The sequence below is a fragment of the Wyeomyia smithii genome, chromosome 3 (genome assembly GCF_029784165.1).
Source record: "Wyeomyia smithii strain HCP4-BCI-WySm-NY-G18 chromosome 3, ASM2978416v1, whole genome shotgun sequence".
NCBI lineage: Eukaryota > Metazoa > Arthropoda > Insecta > Diptera > Culicidae > Wyeomyia > Wyeomyia smithii.
Window position 1 is genome coordinate 212,934,821 of NC_073696.1, and position 22,608 is coordinate 212,957,428.

At 38.5% G+C, this 22,608-nt stretch overlaps 1 protein-coding gene across 8 annotated transcripts in view; it reads left to right on the forward strand.

Annotated features, from left to right (window-relative positions):
• LOC129726594 (furin-like protease 2) overlaps positions 1 to 22,608 on the forward strand; it is a 728,980-nt gene that overhangs the window by 588,321 nt on the left and 118,051 nt on the right. For all 8 annotated transcript variants that reach the window (XR_008728366.1, XM_055683492.1, XM_055683490.1 and 5 more), the window contains one exon: positions 2,231 to 2,365. Coding sequence is in view for 7 of the 8 variants with exons in the window: in XM_055683492.1 (XP_055539467.1) it covers positions 2,231 to 2,365 (135 nt within the window). In the remaining variant the exon portion in view is untranslated. The remainder of the gene's footprint in view (positions 1 to 2,230; positions 2,366 to 22,608) is intronic.

The window sequence follows — 22,608 nt, forward strand, 5'->3', positions numbered from 1 at the left end:
AACGCAGATGACAAGGTTCGGTTGCAATCACTGATACTCTAAAATTTATGACATATCTTTTGAAGTTCTTCGTTGGAAAATCATCCTTTCCAACTCGCCAAACACGGAACGATTCCGATTTGCTTACGCTGCAACAGCATGAGAACGAAGCAAGGATCTGCATCGCCTCCAATAGCGAACGAAACCGCCAAACAAACCCCGGAATATGGTCGACCTTGCACCGAACTGACAGGGCGGTGTCACTGGGTGAAGCTTAACAGATCTGGTCTACACGTGCCATGAATTATATCTGTTGTATAAATTATGGCGATAATTATGTAACAATTCTGTTCTGGGCATAAGCATCAGCAGTCCGCGGCGGAAAATTATTCAACAATCATTCGGCATGAAATTTATGATCACTGCCCTGGTTTGGCTGTTTCCGCTACATTGAGCTTTTGAGAAATGGGTTTTCGACAGCAGCAGCAGTTGCTGGCGCTGCATCTGTGCATAAATTATTTTCCTCTCCAGGCAACGATGCTTTCGATGGTAAACCACCCAAGAGTCGTAACCTGTGAATCATCTTACACGTGTGCGCTTTATAAAGCTAGGTAATCATTCAAACGGTGGTAACTGCCATTCCGGTTGGTGGTCCCTGCACGAAACGGCAACGGAAACAGTGTCGAAGATTAATTCGTTCAGATTAATAATCACTTTATTTACTGTTGCCTACGGGATTGGCTGTGATTCGAGCCGCATTACAAGCAATTAGTTACGCGAGCAGCCAGGTGAGTGGAGCCGTTATCAAGCTAGGGCATAAATCAGTGCGGTAAAAGCTTACGATCATGGCTAATTTACATGCGATTAAATGTTGGCATTTAGAAGGCTTTATTGGAAGGGACATGTGACCAAGAACGCCGCTGGCTTTGGGGCTAATACCCCTTCAAGAAGCCAAGAATTAAATCATTGGAGCTCAAACTAATCGCAAAAGCCTAATGATCGATGACTTAGAAGTTCCTTTGTCCAATCGCAAAATGTATCTACTACTCACTTACTAATGCAAAAACAAATGAATGCACAAATGTCAGAATTTTCCGGAAACCAGCAAGCCACTGTCAAGTGGTTAACTTTTAAATCGGGGTCTTTGCTATAATAAACCACCGGAAAGCTCTATCCGAAGACTTCCTCCAACCTACTTTAATAAGCACACAAAACCAGTCACGGCAAGACTAAGAAAGGCAGGTACCACAGTGCAGTGGAGAACCACTTGACTCGCAGCTCATTTACCGGGTGAAGCCAGCCCTCGAGGCCTATCATTTTCACTCTCGGTTTTTCCTTCCTTTGTTGCACACTTGCCTGCTTGTTTGCTTCCGAGAGGCTAAGTTTTGTCTCTGTGAAAAGTAGTCGTACACCGGGTGGAAAAGCTGTCGGCTAGAGATGGAAAAACTGAAGCCGTAAGACGGGGGAGGGATTGTCTTTCGAGGGTCTTCGCAGTGCGCCGAAGGATGCCTTTATTCGGCTTCTGGTCCGTTGGAGTGTACCGAAGGCCACCCTATTCGAGTAAGCCGAAGCACTAAAGCATCATGAACTTCGAGTTAGATTGTTTTTACGATTATCTAAATTTCTAGGAAAATTGAACTTTTTTTTCTTGCTCCGCGACACTCCCTCGCTGTGGAGAAGCAACAACGGAACCGGGCATCTTGGAATGCAGCACGATTTGTTGATGCTATCAAGATTGTATCACCGCCTTTGTTAGTTTGTTTGGAGCGTTTGTTGTATAAATTTGCAATTCGAGTCAATTGATGGTAATAGAGAGAAATGTTTTGTCTGTTAGAGCTTCTGTGAAGGCAAACAAATTGAACCATATGATGGTTCTGGTGAATTAGGATTATGCCCATGATATTGCAGTCACCAAATCAATGCTGAAATTTTTATATTCTTGGGGTGTTTCAGCATCCAATTCAACCGAACTAACATTACAATGCAGCAGTGAAACGAGTGCCCGTAGTTTGTTTCTGCATACTAACATCATTCCCCGAACGCTCCAGTAACGCTCGCTTGATCGCAATTACACGCTCACACTAATGGCAGCAGTAATTTTGCTCACAATGGCTGGCCGGACGCCACGAAGCCGTTGGCCAAATGGGATGCGACGTTTGGCGCGTAATTTGCGTATCACTAAATATGTATTTTTACTTGTTTTTCTTTCCCGATTCATGCGCGCCCTGCTCCCACCCACACTACCCGACAGAATGGTGGCGCCAAGGATGGCCTCGACATGAACGTTGGTCCGGCCTGGCAGAAAGGCTACACGGGGAAGGGCGTCGTGGTGTCGATCCTTGACGACGGCATCCAGCGGAACCATCCGGACCTGCAGCAGAACTATGTGAGTATAGACAACTTTCAGCATTTTCCCCCTTGCTTTAATGTTCGATACTATTTATATTGCAATATCATTCAGTTTGAGTGTTTGGAGTGAATGTGGCGCCCGCTTATCAAACACAAGAGTTCTGTCGCTTGTGGTTGGATACGAACCGAAAACTTGGCTGGATTTCCATTCAAGTGTTAGATTAAATCAATTTACTAGCAGTAACTATGGTATCAGTATCGTACCGTAATTATCCTTTCCTGCAGTATTATTCCCTGTTTCCCGGGGTAACGTTTTCCGATCGCAAATCAGAGACAATATTTCACCAGCAGTCAAGTCGTTATTCCAGAAGAAGCATCCCTTCTAACGTCGGCTGCCATGGCTGCGAAAGAGTATCCAATTTCATAGAATTATCGCTTCTTCATCGTCGTCACAGTCATAATAATCATCGCCGTCACCGTTGTCGCCATTAGCGCCATAATAATCACCACCGGAATAGTTTACTCTTTGCGCGCACAGTTCGGGTGGAAATCAAACCTCGCTCGCCTTTTGTGCGCGATCATCTTTCATTTGTTGGGAAGTTTACTGAGAGCTTGTCCCTGCAGTCGGTAGAGCTGCTTCCCAGAACTGCAAACTGCAGCTCAGAACGATAACTTGAGGGGATGCAAAAGCTAGCTTCCGGTTGGCAACGGAATATGATATTCGAACTTCTTTGAGCCATGGAATCTGTCGCGTTCGAAGGCCATGTTGACGTTAGTTTCATGTCAAGCTTCAATCCGTCACATTCTGAGAAAGAACGCTTTGCTTATCGATACCGAAACTATCGTGGAATCAATTTTCTGTTCGTTTCGTGCAAGTTCGTGCCTTGTTAGTAATAGTTACGGAATGAACAGTTTGAGGGCACATCACAGACAGACGTCCAAGCAAGAACAACATTGATCAAAATTTCCGTGTAAATTTTTTAAAGTAAATTGCGTTATAAATCACTTGTACACCAGCGCCGCCTGGTGACCTTATCGCTACAATACATTTTTTTTCGCTGATGTACGAGGCTGGCGGTACTGGTAGCGCTATCTGGTTACGGATTGCTACTACAAAAAACTTTACACAAGTTTGGAACTCAGCTTGGACGTCTGTCTGCGGGCACATCGAATTTGTAATAATTTTAGGCAAGTGTGGACTACAAGCGATGATTGTCAATAATCGTATAAGTTAGTTGCAGTTTATTTGGGTTTACGAAAAGCGATAATTTTCATAATTCATACTATAGTGATACCTATTATGATTGAAAAAAATATATTTTTGTAAATACCTTACAAAAATTTGAAAATGGGTAAATAGCAAAGGTTCAGATTCGACTACTTCTGTTCACAATGTAGAATAGTATTGATAAAACGATTAAGAAAAGAAGATGCTAATATTTTCTCTTTGGAATGTTTCAAAAATTTTATCTCGAAAACTTTGATATCTGTTGAAATGTAGTCTGTGGACAGTTGCAGGAAATTGATCTCTTAGCATAAAAAATATATACACTGAAAACAATTTTGTAAATGATGTAAATGATGTAAATGAAAATTGTAAATGGAAAGTTCATTGATTTGAAATATGAATCAATATTTACAGGAAACCTCTATGACTTCACCAATATTTTGCCACTATAGGTGCAAGAATAAAAAAATAAGAATGCTTATAATGTATTTCTATACCTATCAAATTATACCTATAATGTATTTCTATACCGCAATAACCAACAATTGAAAAGAAAAATTATATCGCAAGGCAATACAAAAAAAATCTCTATTTTGACAAAAAATCAAAATATTTCTTTGATTGCAAAAAAATGAAATCAAAGCTAAAACTACTTTGCGCTTAAGCTCAATGTTTGAGTTATAACAACTTCGACCCTTTAGTGCTCATGCCGGTGGTTTAAATTCTTCTGTTTTCTCTAGTTTATATTTTTTGCGTTGGGTATGGGTATGATTGTTTCTATTCTAGTTGAATTCGAGAAAAAATTAGAAGAAGCGTTTCAAAAGCTTGGAGGAGTGTGAAAAAAAACCACATTCAAATAGAAGGCAAAATGGACATTGATACAACGTACAAAATATCTGAAAAAATAGTCAAACCAAACAGAGTAAGGTTAATACAAATTTTGAATAGTGTTTATGTCCACGGTTATCAAAGTTAGCTAAGGGGAGGGCAAACAATAAATTACAATGAGAAGAAAGAAGAGCTAATAGCTTTCATAAAATATTGTATGCAAGTTACGACGTTTGTGACTTGCATGCAAAAGTGTGTTGAAAAACATCACATTATTATCATTATTAATCATTTGGCTTGCCTTTTGATGATACTTTCACTGTCACCAAACTTGTTTGTTGCTAAATTAAGCATACACGCTGTCGAAAAGTCAATAATATTAACAAAACGGCTTGAACTTTTTTCCTTCCCCTTTTAATTTTCAAAATTTTTTAAGGGGGGGGGGGGGGAAATGAAAATGAATTTTGTATCGGCCTAATCTTTATGTTATGTATAGTAATTAAGGCACGACGGTAGTATTTCAATTTTGTTCAGTTTTGAGTTAAAATACTACAAGGTATACAGCCCTAGGGATGTATGGAATGGTGACGTGAGACTAAACACTGTAATTAGGAGATTTTTTATTACAAAATATACAGAGTCTGCAGACAGAATTCAACAACACTCGAAAGAATATCGTTTATATTTGGCGATATTATGCCTGAAGTATTTTTTGTGTGCAAACAACATGTATTTGACGAGGCACAAGCATATCGTGCTTGTCGAAGAAGCACCAAGAATTTCTCGTAATGCGTCAAAGTCAGAATTAACTCTATATCCTCAAAAACCAAACCCAATAATACTTACGTTATCATAATGAATGGTTTTGTCTTAAGTTACTCTGATTAAATTAAATCTATAATATGGATCTTACTTTCAAAATAATATGGAAGCCCTTACAAAAGTTCATTAATTGGCAAACATAAGAAGATATGGTAAACAAAATTATTAACAAGTTCCAGCAAAAAATCGTAGCAATCAACAATTCCGTTTTTGTTTTTTGATTGACTTTTTTTTCATTTGTCTACAACTACATTCGCTGTTTTACGAAGACAGCTAATATACTTTTATTATGGTAAAGCTTAGAAGTATAATATATCATCTAACAATTTTGAAATGTAAAAAGAGATTCTGGATGAATATTAGTAAATAAAACGAAAATTCACAAGCATTCGCAGGCTCTTACTCTTCTCTGAATGTGTATATATGGGAATTTACTCTTTCAATAATATCCGGTCACGATTATTTAGTGAATATCGAAGATTAAATTAAATAAATATCCGTTGCCAAAATTTACAATTTTTGTTGAGTAATTTATGGTTATCATATTTATGAGATAAACTTTCAATCACCATCAACAGCAGCATTGCAGTTTTTCCTCGAATAGAAGTGTACCACTGCAATCATAGACGACGAGAGACCTGCGGCTCTTTACTCCACTGGTACTGTTGCTTTTACCGGCATATTTTCTTTCAAGACATCAGTTTTTATTAGGTTCTGCACTCAGGTTTAGAAATTGTTCAAGAATGGGGATTGTTTAAAACTTTTCGGAAAACTTTTACCTCCGAGACATCATATTAGTCTAAGCTCATGGAAGCAAAAATAAATTGACCTATTGGGACGGGGGAACTCTGTCAATTTTTATTTCGATATTGATACAGAGAATATCACAGGGAACGGATGGTGTCCATTCACGTCGTCTGTGCTATGAATGCTCGCATGTAATTGGTTCATTGTTCGCCTAAATTTGTCATTGAAACTTTCTTTCAATTTTACCGCTTATCAATGAAATTAGAGTGATGACTAGCAAAATACAAAATTGTTATACATTTTATCTATTCAACAACATATTGGTTATTGTTATCCATCATGTGGTTATGCTGTTATTAACGTTTGAAATCTGACGCAACATTTGCAGTTTCATATCCAATTTTACAGAATGAATCCATGTATAGGAATTAAAGACGTAGTCCCACGTCAAAATGACCAATCTCCTGAGAAAAATCAAATTTGAAACAAACCAATCATTTCGAACATTTAAACAAACAAAAATTTCTTTATTTTTCTCTTTTACTAAACAACAACGCGCGTTTATATCAAATTTAAAGATCATGTGCACCAAGCATCCTATTTTGAGCGAAAATCTCTCATCAATTCACAGATGTGTTGGTTAACACCATATGCCGGCAAATCTACCTCAGGTGTGCAAAAAAGAGAAAAGACGTGTTAACGAAAATGAAAAATCCCAACTGTGGTGCTGATTGAACCACTCCGTGCTCCATAGAACCCACCCATGTTTTGATAAAAGCGCCAGTATTCGGAAAAAGTTTTTTTTTTTCCTTTAATTATGGCTACAAATACATAATCCATAGAAATATATCGATGGGAAAATTAATCAAGAAATCTAAAAAAAAATAATAATTTTGAGCGGCAATGTTGCCGGATATGTTCTTTTGCATTCGAAAAAAAATTGCATTTGTCTGCAACTGAGTAGATTTTGATTTCAAATTCGATAACTTTAAATTTGAAATCAAAATCTCAACTATTCCTGAGAAAAATTTTTACACGGCAGACATTTATCTCCTCATGGTATTATGGACAAAACCCGAATTATAACATTTTTATTTTTGATTCGTGATTTTGGATTTTCTGGCGTTTCGGCATGCAGCCTTTTTTTTGTAAAATTGAAACAGAAGTTTGTCTACTGTCCCACACGTCGGCTGAGTGTATTTAAACAGGAACCTAATAATCCCGAAAGAAGGCTCAATACACTCAGCCGACGCGTGGGACAGTAGACAAACTTCTGTTTCAATAATACAAAAAAATACTGCCCGCTGAAACACCAGAAAATTCTCTCCTAAGTTTTTTCATATCTCTGGATGTGTTATATTAAGGATCTTTCTAGGAATTGCATTTTGAAGAAAATTAGTCTAGGAATGTATAAAAAAAATATTTTAAGGGGAAGTGTTGCCAGATATGTTATATTATGCATTAAAAAATTAAATTTCATTTTTCAGCAAATGAGTAAAATTCTTTTGAGTTCGGGTTATTTCATTGCGTTCTTGTTGATATTTTACGCGAAAAACACTCATCACTTAGAGTTAAGCAGAGTGAGCAAACTCCGAGTTATAGCATTTTAGGGAAAAACGTCAAAATTACACCAAATCGCTTAAATTTAGTTCCATGTTTTGCTAATATCTCTGTGTCAATTTTGGGCATTCTGGACGATGCATTTGAAAAAAAGCCTAGGAATTCAGAGAATACATGAACGTGACCAGTTGCTTGGATATCCAAAAAAAATGTTTTCTAATAATTTTATATCTTTAGGCGGGGGCTTAGCGTGGTTGATAACGTCTCCGTCAACCACCCTCGACGCCTGGGTTCGAATCCCACCGCCGACATAGGTGTCGATGGTTGTGGGGTGGCGTGATCCACTTACAACCAACCCAACTGGTCTAGATTTAATCCTAGCCGACACCGGGAGATTTTCTGAGGCGAAAAATCTCTGGGATCACGCTTTCCATCGCATGAGGAAGTAAAGCCGTTGGCGCCGGTCCGTTAATTACCGGGTCGTAAGTTAGGGTCCGAGGGGGGGTCACCTCCCTGGGCGTCGGTGATTGGTACAACAACGGTGGCGGAACTAGACCGACGGAGAATAAGCGAGAATAAAAAAAACGTAAGAATTAACGATTTTTTATAAGACAAGACACAACACTTATGGTTTTTAATTTTGTTGTAAAAATCGGAGGTGTTGTGTCATGTCTCATAAGATTTGAAACTTTATAAATCTAAATTTTATGCTATCAATCTTTAACTTTTATTTTAATGATCGCTTTCCGTGGTAACTGTTTTTGTTTTTCTGACGAAGAATTTACGTCTTTAAGGATGGTCTGTAGGAGTGTGAAAAGAAGCTTTAAATTCGAAACAATGGAGTCGTGAAGAAATCGTGTCCAATTTGAATTGCTTGTCACTCGATTAGTAGTTCAATTTCTTTCGCTTTGACAGCAATCTATTAGAGAATTAGCCTCCGTCCACATATAGAAAAGTGTAATTTAATTATGCGAACTGTACTATCGAAAATTGTCCAACCTTGACGAAACGCAGATTTCGACCAATCAGAACTGAGCTGCATGCCATTGTACGATTTTTTAGTGATTTGTCTACGGTCGACAGAATATTATAACTAATTCACCGGGAACACAATCTTTGGGCTATACAAAAGTCAACAAATATCACATCAAATACAAATACGTAACATGCGACAGTGTTTCGTGGCTAGAATTACGGCGTCTCCTGCTGTCTGGTTCCATCCGACATTAACAGAATTTTGTCTCCCAGCCGCACAGCTACAAAATGCAACACGCAACGGCGTAAAAAATTTTTGCGTGGCTGAGAGTACAGCATGTCCTGATATCTGCTTCCATCCGACGCGAGAAGAATTTGATTTTCTTCCTCCCAAGCCGCAATACGATACGTGTATTTTTTTGCGTGACTTTATCAGTCCAATTTCATTGTTTGTCAATTAAAGTGAGATTAATGTTTCGTCCATTCGTATTACATGCGGAATAAAACCTCTGTGCGTCTTACGAAACTGTGGAAATGACATAACTTTAAAAAAGGCAAAACCACTTCTAACATGAATCTAAAATAAACATCGCGAATCGGAAGCGAACTTGTGATTGGTTAGCCGTTACTTTTCTAAATAATCATATTCTACCTCTGGTTGGAAAGATATGCTGATAAATATGTGTCGCAATCCAATACTGTGAGTATTGTAGTGTTGAACATGTGTGCTTGTACGTTTCTCTTTAAATCCCCTCCGACATATTTATTAGTAAAGTACCAGTAAAATTTACTCGGTCTAGGCCGAGTATGAACCGGAAATATCTGAGATATTTCATCGTCTCAATTTCTATGCAGTCGAATCCCTCTATTACGACAATTTATATAGCGACAAATCTCTTCATAGCAACATTCTCAATAGTCCCTTCTGCTTTACATTCATTAAAATGCTACATTTCTCTATAACGATGGTCCCTTGAGATGTCGTTATGAAGCGATTCGACTGTATTTTAATTATGTTGTATTCAATGTTGTGCTTGATTTAGTGGTGTTTAAAAATTTTCAGCACTACTCCATCAATCTCTTAGACATAATTTTCCAGCCTCCGAATGTCATCCTGATTACAAAAATATCGGTAATCGCACGTTTTTCCAAAGTTTTATAACGTCATTTGGAATCTAAATGATACCGGACACTGTTTTCAATTTTCTTGAAATATTAATAGGGTAACCGCTCCTATATTCATCTTAGTACCTATATTCATCTCATCACGCCTTTTTGATCAACTTATCGTCAAATTTTACCATATTTTCAACGTTAAACTTTCAGCCACTTGAGAAAATCGAGAAGCAAATAGACTTTCAAAAATTTGTAGAAATTTGACGGTAAATTGGACAAAAGAGAGAAATAAGATGAATATAGGTGCACTAAGCTGATAAGATGAATAATGGAGCGATTACCCTATTATAGAAGATCTAGCTTTTTTTGGTTTCACACAGTTTTTAAAGTCTATTTGGAAATTTTTGGCAACATATCTGTAATGAAACATTGATGCATTTTTCTTAATTTTCTTGCTTTCTAGAAAACTGGATTCGCCATCTTGGATTAGAAAATGGTATCGATACCGATGTTTTTCCACATAAAAGCCAAAACACAACGCAAAAAACCTGCACTTTTGTAAAAGAACTTATTAATTTAGTAGAAAGATTTAATTTTCATGCGTATCAAGGATGAAAATAAAAAGGATGGAATATGTTAGATTAAAATTATTTGAAATTCAGGAATTTTATTTTGAGCTTCTAACTTGATCTGAGATGATTTTTTAAAAAAGTGATCAAAAACTCACGTTTGCGGTAAAAAAATGGACTTTTTTCAGAGGGTGATGAAAAAAAACTAAGACAGATAATTGAGTTGGATAAATATTCTATGAAAGGTAATCATGTTATCTTCCTCGCAAAAAAATATTACGCCCTTGCGTGCGGTCTTCCGGCAGTTAACCGGAACATTTGCCATGGCGGACGAAAACATGCGTGTAGGCATGTTTTTAAGCGCTTTCTTCGTTTTTTTTTATTAATTCCTCCTCCGTTTTCGCGACAAAATTGTTGGAATAGATTTTGCGCTTCCAGTTTGCCCAGAAATTCTCGATGGGAAGCAACTGCGGGACGTTGGGCGGATTCGCCGACTTCGGTACCACATCGATATTCAGCCGCTCCATCTCCTCCAACGATCGCTTCGAGTAGTGGGCCGACGCCAAATCTGGCCAGAAGTTGCGTCTTCGCCCTTACGGTATTTCTTGATGACCGACGCAACTTCTGGCAGGTACTTCGTACTGTAAATTTCCCCGTTCACGGCCAGCCCGGAGCGAAAGAAAAGCGGCTTCGACATCCCCTTCTCGCTGATTGTCAGCCACAGCCGCATCTTCTTGGGGAACTTGGTGTGTGAAATGAATTTCACCTCGAAGCTCACTTTCTTCGTGGGAGAAGTGAAATACGCAGTACCCTGCCAGTCGTTGCCATCCAGGGTGAGATAGGTCTCGTCGTCCATCACCACTGTCACATCGCGATTCGCCGGGAGAATCGACTTAACCATCTCATTCAACCGCTATCGCTGCGTCATTGCCTGCAGCTCCAAGACCAGTGACGGGACTGCCGCTTTTTGGCATGTATGTCCATGTTCTCCAGATACTTTTTCACTGTTTTACCGCATGTACCAACCTCCCGGCCAAGTGCATGCAGCGATTTAGCCACTTTTCCCTCGGTCTTCCTTTTCTGCAACCTTTGAAGCTTCTTGTCGCTCAGGATCGTTGGTCGTCCGGAACTGGGCTTTCTTTCGATGCTCTGATCATAGTCCAATAGTGTCAAGATATTGTAGATGCCGGAACGGGCATACCTGGCGTCCACAAAGTGCCGTACGATGTCCGTTTTTGACGCGGCGAGGTACCGTTCTTTGAACGCGCACACTTCTGAACGGAGTAGCTTCACTTTTTCGCCATCACAGTTAGAGTTTGACTGATAGAGCTGTGATTTTTTTTTCTTGCTAACTCATGGGTCACTATGATTGATAATGCATGAGTTGTTTCGTCAATGCGATTAAAGGTAAACCCATGAAAAATCGGCCATTTTTGTCCATTTTTTTTTACCGTAAACGTTACATCGACTTTCGACGTTCCTAAGAAATCCCCAACTTTGCATGAGAAAGCGTGAAAATTCAGGTATTCACGTGAATTATTTGAATTTTAAGGCATGAAATATGGTATCTCTAGTAACAATATTAATTTTATCAAAGTTTTATATCGATTAATACAGTCAGAACAGTGCTATAAAACTTTGATAAAACCAGTTTTGTTGCTTAGGTATAAATCCTGTGTTGTTGAGAAAGCTGAGAAAATTTTCAAAATATGGTAGAAATAATGTAATAAATAGTCCCAACTGGAATAGTTCTAATTTGTTAAAAAAATTGATTTTGGTTTTATGAAGCCCTCATTCGCCATCAGCGCTGCTTCGAAACAAAATATTTAAATTGTTATGTTTTTGTTATCAACGGCTTCCTATGAAATTTATTTTCGATTATTGAAAACACATCTAGTTCTTTAAATAAGGGCTAAGTTATATTGCATGTTACACGATATCCGTGTGAATCGTATTCCAAAGATGAAGAGTGTGACACTTTTAACCTCATTACATTCGTACAGACGTCGACTTTCCAATGGTCAAAATTAATTAAAGTACGTAGTAAAGTTTCAGCTGCAGATTTGTTTCACACTACAATCATTCACTCGATACCGCCAGAATCATGCCAATATCGGTCTCCTTAGAAAACCAAGCCATTTCATCTTGCCAATTTCAGGATCAAAATGGCAACAAAAATTCAAGCTACTCTTCGAAGTCGGTCGTTCGTCGGGTTGATACGTTTTCGTAGGCAACGATGAATCGAACGGAAAAAGTCTGAAATATCACATCCCACTGTTAATCCTCATAAACCAAATAGAAAGCTTGCTTTCCACACCGTAAGTACGTACGTACACGCCAGGCTAACTTTCCTCATCAACGGCAACCAAAGCCAAAGTCTTGCAAAGCAAAAAAAAGGAGGGGGAGTAAAAGATACACGCGTTGTGAATGGCAGTAAAAACGCTGTAAACACCTTTTGATCTGCACCATCAACATCGTCATCGGCAGCATCGATTTCAGTTACGTCGAGGCGGTTGACGGCTGAAGACAGCAGCAGGGTGCTAAGGGCTGAATATTGGAGTTCGACACGCGCCAGATTTCTTACCGACACTCGGAGCACCGCATGACAACCTCACGCGTTCTCATCACCGTTGTTGCTGTAATCATCATTAATTTAATGAAAATCGATGTAAGATACAGTCGTCAGTTGTTCATCCGTCGTCGGGAGTGCGGATTCGAAACGTGTGCCTGTCTCCCGGCGAAAGAATAAGAAGCATGGTGGGTGGATGACGCCTTGTGTGGGGACCGGGAGTAGGCAAGATCGGCAGGAAGCGTAATCCCTGTCGTAATCAGGATTCAGGACGAAGAGCAAAGAAAAGGGCACAAGCATACGGAGAAAATTGAGTTTCGTGAGCCGATGTACGTTGGTACCCCGGATGGGGGTTTGGGGGGAGGTGGGGTGGCTTTTTTGCGATTTTCGAAGAAACTTACAAGCTTACGGCACAACTTCAAAAGTAGCTTCCAACCGACAGCAAGGTGAACGACGAAAAACGACGACGGAATATCGGGGATGACAAGCGGAGGTTAGAACACATACCACGTAGATGTGCTTTGTGGTAGTAATTAAAAACCGAGCTTTGTGAAGGGAGTGCTTTGTGATTGTCAATGAAAAGAGTTTTGTTAAATTGGCACCTAATACAAGGGAATTGTGCGATTTGGAAACAGCCGAGCAACTCGCCTGAGGCGTATGTGGAACTGTTTCATTGGAGAAAAGATTTAATTGAATTAATCTTACCTGACAACAGCAGCCGGAAACTCTGCAGAAGTAATTTTTATTTGAATTTAAAGTTCATTCTAACTTCATGGTTAAACCACAACTGGAACCCTTGCCGCGGGGTTATTTTTCCGATTGCCGGCAATCAGTTTCTGTGTACGTGTGTGGGAGAGAGAAAAAAATCATTCGAAAGCAATCAAGGAATGCAAATGAAGTTTATAAACTCAGAGGGAAAACATTCCGAATAAACAACCACCTGCCAGCAGCAGGAAAAAATATGCGCATCACAATACGAATCGAAAATAATTGCAAATGATGTCGTAATTAATTTTTCATTTCGCCTGGCTGTGTGCGCTGGGAAAATCGCTCCACCTGGCAGTATCACGCTCGGTATTTGTCAGTGAGCGAGACGGAACGCGCGAGAAAATGCTTGAAGTTTCCACTGAGGAGAAGGATCGAAATTTATTCCATTCGGAGATGGTAGAACCGAGTTTGAGTGGGGAAAGATGGCATGCCGTTGCTTTGCACTCGAACGTTTGTCTTAGCTTCCCTGGCTTGGCTAACGCAAGCAATTGGACAGTTGCGATTGATTGAAGGACTGCAGTGGAGGCACTTGTGTTCAAAGCTGCTGATGATGTCGTCGAACCAAATGACCATTTCGTAAAATGCTTTCAATACATAGCAATTTTTGAAGCTAGATTCCGCATCGGAAAGTAATGCGTGATTGAAGAAATTTCCTGAATTGCGTAGCAAAATGACGATTTGAGTTTAGTCCACAGAAATGGAAACGACTTTCATTAAATTAAACTCGTTTTTCCTATATCAATATGATACTATAAGAAATGTTAACTAAACAGCTATGGAGATTGCGGCAATTTGTTGCCAATAAACCGTCAAGAGCTTGTTCTAAAATTATCGACATTTGATGCGGGGTACTCCTCCGACAACGGAAGATTCAGCATACGGTGACGCTCTCATTCAAGTCATCGGAATTTCAGCAAGACAATCATTATTAGAGAGCATCATTAAAATTTGAACACGTAGAGTCGATGAACGAAATTTATACCCGACAACCAAAGATTAGCAATGAAGTCATTGTGTGCGTTCTTCGAACCTCCGGAACAACATTTCAATTCTCCTCGTTGACCATGTCACGTGGCATCACAACAATAAGCAGTAACAATTTCGAACAATCGATTGGAATCAACCAATCGGATCAGGCTAGTACTTCCGGCAGCACAAACTAGGCTAATCAAATATTTTCCTCCCATTTCTGAGCCTATTTAGCGATTGATTTCATTGTTGCAGGAATTGGATCTCGAGGACAGCATTAGCCTGGCGTCTGCCTTCGCAAAATGCGGAACCAGGCACCAAGCGGTTCGGTGCTCGGGTATTTTTTTTTTCTTTGCGCCAGGCATTATCCTGCCTCTTCGTTGCGACTTCCCGGGATTGATCCTCTATACCGGTCCATTATTCCGCATCAAGGACACCCCCACGCCTTCCTGTGGCGCACTTGAACCGAACCGAAAACGAGAAGGAGTGAGAAAGAGAGGAAATGAACGATAGCAGTTCATTAATATTTTATGACCATCAACTTCTATATAAGCTCATAATTCTGTTCGACATGGTCCTGTGAGGCATGGATTTCCCAGAATACACGATGAAGATGGGTGCGAAGAGGATTTATTTCGATATTGAATGCGATTTTCTTGGAGCAAGATAAAGCACGCATCCGTGCGAATAAGGTGGACCGAATATACAGCATTTGACTGCGATCCGTGTGCCCGAGTCCCGGGGAACCGTGGAAATGCGAGGAATGCTTTATTGCTTTATTTGCTTGGTTGGCTGACTTGCAGTGGTGCCAACATTGTTTTATAACAACTACTTTCCGTGCCTGATAAATCAGTTTGCTTTGGTGTGCGAGCAAAATTGGACCAATTTATCTGGTTTCAGCGCGGGGAAGGGGGTATTTACACAGACCGTTGATAGCTCGGATGTCGTAAAAATCTCCGGAAATAAATTTGACTTGGCGTGCCACTCGAATACTGATGATGGAGCTGTAGCCGGTTTGGTGCTGGCTCTGTAATAAAGAGGATCTCGATATGCGGAAGGAATTCGGCTTTAACACTTCACGAATAGTGAGTGACACATTTGCCGAAAAAGAAGCTGTAAATTTGATATAGTAAAAGATTTATGAAGGCGCTGAGAGATGTTTTCTTGCAGGGCGACAAATGTTTTCTCAGGAGCAACGTGTCATGAAAGTCGTTTGACTGACCAATCGGTAGGATTATGACATAGTAACATCCACTTTAATACCCCACTAACCATACCGTAAACATATCAAACACAAATGTATATCTTTCAGGTATGGTTGATTTTTCAGCATAAGATTCTATGTTTAATGCTTGGCGGTTTATTGGAATGACTCAAATATAAAAACATGCTGAAATAGTAGAAGTTATCTTGAGCAATAATATGAGATCATGTTTGTAAAAATCCTACGCGTTATAAGGGCAATATTTGAGTCCTTACGTTAACAAATGTAATAATCGACCAGCAGAACCCCAACGGACATTGTTTGGACTGCGAAGTTGATTCTTTTAGCTATTCGATACACGTAACACGCTTGATAAAATTTCTTTACTTGAATGATAACGAGCTTTATAGAGGTGTTTAATTTTAAAGTGAAAAATTCCTATCACTCTGTAAAAATCGAATTGGCTTAATAGGTGTAACAAATTGAGATTTACCTCAATTAATGCCTAGAAGGGGGCAAATTAACAAACAGAAGAAGATTCAACTTCAAAGCAGCAGCATCCAATACTTTTGTAACGAGTTAGAATAGAAATGGCGAATGTTACAGACTATATTTGTATTTTTTTTTTATAATTGACGCTGCTTACGATAGTTATAATACTAATATTATTATAAAAACTACAATGTTTCACAAAATATAAACCTGTAATAACTTGTTGTTATATTAATATATCAATTTGAACATTTCTATATGCTAGCGCAACCTGCTGCTGGCAGAGCTGGCAACACGAGTGCAAAATTTGACACACGCAGTTGACTTGAAACTAGAAAAAACAAAACCCGGAATTTTGCGAGGTGCTTCACTTTAAAAGCAAAGTTCTGGCCCATATCGGCCGATTAGTTACGAAATTAGTTACGATTGCGCTGTTTATTAGTGTGAAGAGGAAAGTATCCGTAGTTTAAGTGGTTACGCGACTTTTACGTGCCGGTATTAGTGGAAAATGTTCTAGTAGCTACGGGTGCAGTAATATAAACAACACCGAGAGAGATCGATGTGAAAAATAGCAAGTTTGAACCGATTTAAAGGTTTCACGGCGAAACCTATTGTGCAAACTGTTTAAATTAGGCGCTCTGATGCTGGTTTAGCAGTTTCACAATAAATATTTGCAGGTTAATTGAAAAATTAATGATATTCTGTGAGGCATTCCAGAAATGCGGTTATATGCAGAAGGAAGCCATCGGTCCTCCCATGCTTGGGTTCCATCCCGTTTCAGTTAACTGCATTTCGAACGCATTTTGTTTACGAGATGCTTACAACTCTCGAACTCGTTCTTGAACATGTCGAAATTTGGAATCATATATTTTTGGCATAGAACTATGTTTTTCTTTAGCCTACCACCTAGGGGTGTAAATTAAAAATCTATGAACGGAAAGGTCGATTTGTTTTCAATTGATTTTCAACATTCTTACTGGAATCGATTGGAAAATTATTCGTGCATTCATCCAAATGCACAAAAATGTTGTTTGATTATGCGAACTTTTGTACTATTGAAAATTGTTAAGCCTTGTTAAAACGAAACTTACGTTTCTTTGATCTGATTGGTCGTTTGCTAGCTTTTCCTAAAAGAGTCGACAGAATAGTATAGAGCAAAATCGCGCCAAATGACCTATGGTCGAATATCGACCATTTTTGATTTGAATGAAACTTTGCACACGTATTTGGCTTAGCAAACTGAGCATTTTTCACAGGTGGAGAGATTTTTTACACCCATGAGTTACATTCTAAAAGGGCGTATGCCTTTTGGCATAGGTTTTGTTCGAAGCATTGTAGCCCAGAAACCGTTGGTTGTATAGAAAAACTGTCTGAGAATGAGTTGTAGGGAATTAAAAATGCACCATAAAAAAATATACACTGTACAAAAAAAATTTTTTTTGACAAAAAAAAATTAAAAATAAACATTAATTTTCAATTTAAAACAAAGGAGTAGATTTTTTTTTATTTTTTTTTTTTTAAAGAAACTTGACGTTAGTACGCAACTTTCAAAAAAAAGTCCAGGATGGAGAAATGAAAAATAATTTTTTATGGTAGGTTATTGTTTTTATGAAATTCTAATTTAAACATTTTTCAAAATATTTGTATTCTGATGATTTTAAAAGATGCAGAGAGTCATTTGGAATCAAAAAGCTCTTGATAGTAAACATTCTAAAGGCATCGGTTTCCGAGTTATTTTGAATTTAAGCTCGAAAAATTATTAATATTTCGGAAAATACACGTTTTTCTTAATTTGTCCATGGTTCTCCAGCAAAAACCATACGTTCATTGGAATGCTTGATCAAAAATATACAATTCATTTTTTGACAACAAAACGATTGGATAAATAACTCAAGCGCTAAACCTTAGCCTATCTACACGTTCCCCCTTGCCGAATGTTTTCTAAAAAAATATGTTTGTCGTGCAACACTACCTACTTGTTTACAAATAATAACTGTTTGTAAAGTACGCAACCAATAACTACTGGGTTACCTATAATATCTGTTTTCGTATATAAATACGATTGCACTACTCCAGATGTGTTAATAACAGTTTGCATTTTGTGAAGATGAATAAAGTGAAAATGAATAGACCAAGCTCAAATTCTGTAAACCCTTTCCTGCTCATCGGTGCTTATCAAGCTTACGCAAATTAAACGAAAACGTTATTGCAAAATTAAAAATATTGAACAGTCAAGCTCATTTTAATACGTCTTTATCAATTTGTGATTCGTGTAGTTATTGGAATGATAGTCAAGCCACCATTCATCCCTTCGTTGTTTACTATTCAGAATCTGGAACACTTAAGAATATCAGCTTCATCATAATATCGGAAGTACTCCATCATGATACTGTTGCGGTTCAGGTGTTCATTGCCAAATTAATGAGTTTTTTTGAAAACAACAATATAGTTGAAAAAAGCGATATTAATGTCTGATGGAGCTGCCTCATAATATAAAAATAGAAAAAGCTTTGCAAGTCTTTGCAAGTTCAAAACAAAATATAACGTCGATGCAGAGTGGCATTTTTTGCGACTTCTCATGGTAAAGGCCCATGCGATGCAATTGGTGGCATATTAAAACGAATGGCAAGAAATGCAAGTTTAGCTAAAGAACATGAACATCCCATTACAAGCGCAAAAGAATTGTATGATTGGTCTAATCAGAAAAGTAATGAAAATTCTTAAAAAATGTCATTTAGTTGGGTATCATATGAAGAATATGAACAAGGAGTAACAGAATGGAGCAATATTTTCAAAAAATCTAAAATAATAGCTGGCACACAAAAGTATCACTCGTTTGTTCCGATTTCAGAAAATAAGATACAAACGAAGCTGTTTTCGAAAGATGACGAATCATTTACTTATGATGTATATAAAATATAAGGTGAAACTAGTTCTGTAAAGTATCTATGTCATAAAAAATATGTTCCTAAGATAATAAAACTCAAAAATAAATATTTGATTCTTATATATATTTATATCACTTAGAACATTTAACTCTTTTCTTGAGAACCGTTCGCCCAATCGTTTTGTTGTCAAAGAATGAATTGTATATTTTTGATCAAGCATTCCAATGAACGTATGGTTTTTGCTGGAGAACCATGGACAAATTAAAAAAAAAGTGTATTTTCCGAAATATTAATAATTTTTCGAGCTTAAATTCAAAATAACTCGAAAACCGATGCCTTTTGAATGTTTACTACCAAGAGCTTTTAGATTCAAAATGACTCTCTGCATCTTTTAAAATCATCAGAATACAAATATTTTGAAAAATGTTTAAATTATAATTCTACCATATCTACCATAAAAAAATTATTTTTCATTTCTCCATCCTGGACTTTTTTTTGAAAGTTGCGTACTAACGTCAAGTTTCTTTAAAAAAAAAATAAAAAAAAATTCCACTTTTTTTTTAAATAGAAATTTAATGTTTATTTTAATTTTTTTTGGTCAAAAAAAATTTTTTTGTACAGTGTATATTTTTTTATGGTGCATTTTTAATTCCCTACAACTCATTCTCAGACAGTTTTTCTATACAACCAACGGTTTCTGGGCTACAATGCTTCGAACAAAACCGTTGCCAAAAGGCATACGCCCTTTTATAATGTAACTCATGGGTGTGAAAAATCTCTCCACCTGTGAAAAATGCTCAGTTTGCTCTAAGCCAAATACGTGTGCAAAGTTTCATTCAAATCAAAAATGGTCGATTAAATTTTCGCGTATTTCCAGGCGATTTGAAATGATTTTGCTCTATACCTAGTTAGCCTTAGGGTAGCGGATTGCGACAGTATTTGCTGGCTCTCCGAACTTGCGGTTCCGCAACAGTGCGGTATCAACAAATGTTTCTACTTGACCTTCTTCCCGCGATGATTCTTTGGCATAAGAATTATCATATTTTTGCAATGACAAATTGATGAAAAGTTGAATTGAAAAAATCATTAATTATTTCAGTTTAGTTTTGCAGCATTCAACCCATCATAACCTCCCTCCCCCTTCGCTTATTTTCTGCTGCTCACTCATTTCACTTTTAGCGTATGTGTACGTCTCGATGGTGACACCGCGTCGCACAAAATAGCGGTAACAGATGTTATGATCAGTGTTGCAAGACAACTGCGAATATCATTGTCAACACGAACGATCTGAAAGTGTTAATTACTGTGGTTTCACACACGCTATGTTAGGTATTTCAGCGATGTTTATGCGGTGGAGTATGGATATGCCTACCTACATCATTGACTTCATACAATGGATTGTCTTAGATGGAATAATTAAGATAGTAATTAGGACATATAATTCATTTCATTGACATAATTTTTACTGATAATTGACTCGGGTAACACTCGATATCACCTTGATGAGAGTGAAACTGCTGTTGTATCATTTTAATTTTGCAGTGTCGAAATTTCGCAACACTGGTTATGATATCATTCTCAAATGCTTACAGTAACTCTACCACTGACTGGATTTTAAACACCAATATCTTGATCAACAGTTAGCACACTGTCAGGAACTTTGTCGCAACGATTGGAATATCTTTACAAAACTAAATTCGTTAAAATTGAATTGAAAATTGTGTACATTCAACCAATCATAAGCTCGCTTCCCCTTCGCTTACTCTCGACTGGCTTACTACAAAAAGAGAATTTGTAAAAATTAGTCGCTCATTTCGTTGAGGTAGCTGTGCCGAGCAGGTAGAGCGTTGCGGTGTGTTTTTCTGGATGGTTAGGTCTTACCACCACATTATGCAGAGAATTTTCGAGCTTCGATGAACATCAGTATAGTGCCGTTTCGATTTCATCACATTCGAAAAAACACTTTCCGGTGAATATAGCGAGACTGTGGATTCGAGGAAATGATGGAGGTTAGTATTTTTTGTTGCATAGCATTTAAATCTTACAAAAAATACTAATTTTATCATTTCACCAAATCCACAGTTTCGTTGCATTCATGGGAATCTGCGTTTGCGTCATAGGCACTATGCCTCATGTTTTCTTTTTGGACGTTATATTTTATAATGAAGTGTTATGAATCTTCTAAAACAGATTCAGCATTGTTAGCAGAACGTGCCGAACTTTGTTTTTTTGTTTAAAATCGGATTGGCTTCGTATATACCTCTTGTTATGACCCGTATCATCGAATTGTGTAAACATCACACTACTGTGCATTTGCAGCGTGCAGTCCCACGTCTTCCATCCATGCAGTTGTGTCTTGGATACCACTTTCTAATTTTCCTGCTGATACCAAAAATTAAATACGAATTATGGATTTCGATAAAATGAGAGAATGTGGTGAAACTTAACAAAAAAGGTGGAGTATTTTTCAGAGCACCCTTCGGCTATAAAAGAGTGCTTTTGGTCAAATTAGTTACGTTCTTTTGGTGGTAGGTGAAACGGATGGACAGTCCAATATTGATAGTAGCGTATCAGGTTGTGGCAGTAGCAGCAGCGAGTTGCGCCAGTATTTGCTGGTTTTCCGAATTCGCTTTCGGCTCAAACAAATCATTTGCCCGGTTGGTCACATATCTCAACAGCAACGCGGTTCTTTTCAGTGTGTGTTGTCAGAATGCCTTGATAACCCACTGTCGAGGTAGCACAACGATTGCGGTCAGTATATCCGATTTTGAACAGCAGAATACCCTTCTCAAGGAAACTAAACAAGTAATTAAAAATGTTTTCTTTGAAAGGTCTCGAGCGCTAGACTTTGGCTTTGGGGTCCATGGCTGCCTGCCCACAGTTTCGCGGGCACCCGGTACTCTGCAGATCATGCTCCAACTGGTCCATCCATCTCGCTCGATGCGCCCCTCGCCTTCTCGTTCCCGCCGGATTTGAAGCGAACACCAATTTTGCAGAGTAGCTATCCGGCATTCTAGCTACATGCCCTGCCCAGCGTATCGTTCTAGCTTCAGTCACTTTCTGAATACTGGGTTCACCGTAGGGGCGCGCAAGATCGTGGTTCATCCTACGCCTCCACACTCCATTCCCTGCACACCACCAAAGATGGTTCTTAGCACCCGACGTTCAGAAAATCCGAGTGCTCGCAAGTCCTCCTCGAGCATTGTTCACGTCTCATGCTCGTAGAGAGCGACCGGTCTTTTTAGCGTTTTGTACAGGATACACTTGGTGCGAAGACTCAGAATTTGCGACCGTAGTTTTTTATGGAGCCCATAGTAGGCACGACTTCCATAGACAATACGTCTGCTTATCTCCCGGCTGGTATCGTTGTTCTCAGTTACCAGAGAGGCGAGGTACACAAACTCGTCGACCACCTCGAACTCATCCCCGTCGCTAACATACACGGACTATTATACACGGACTGATTAAGCCGATAAACCCGTTAAACTAAACGTTTCAGTCGTCATACAAACAAACTTTCGTCCGACGTTCTACCTGAAATACTT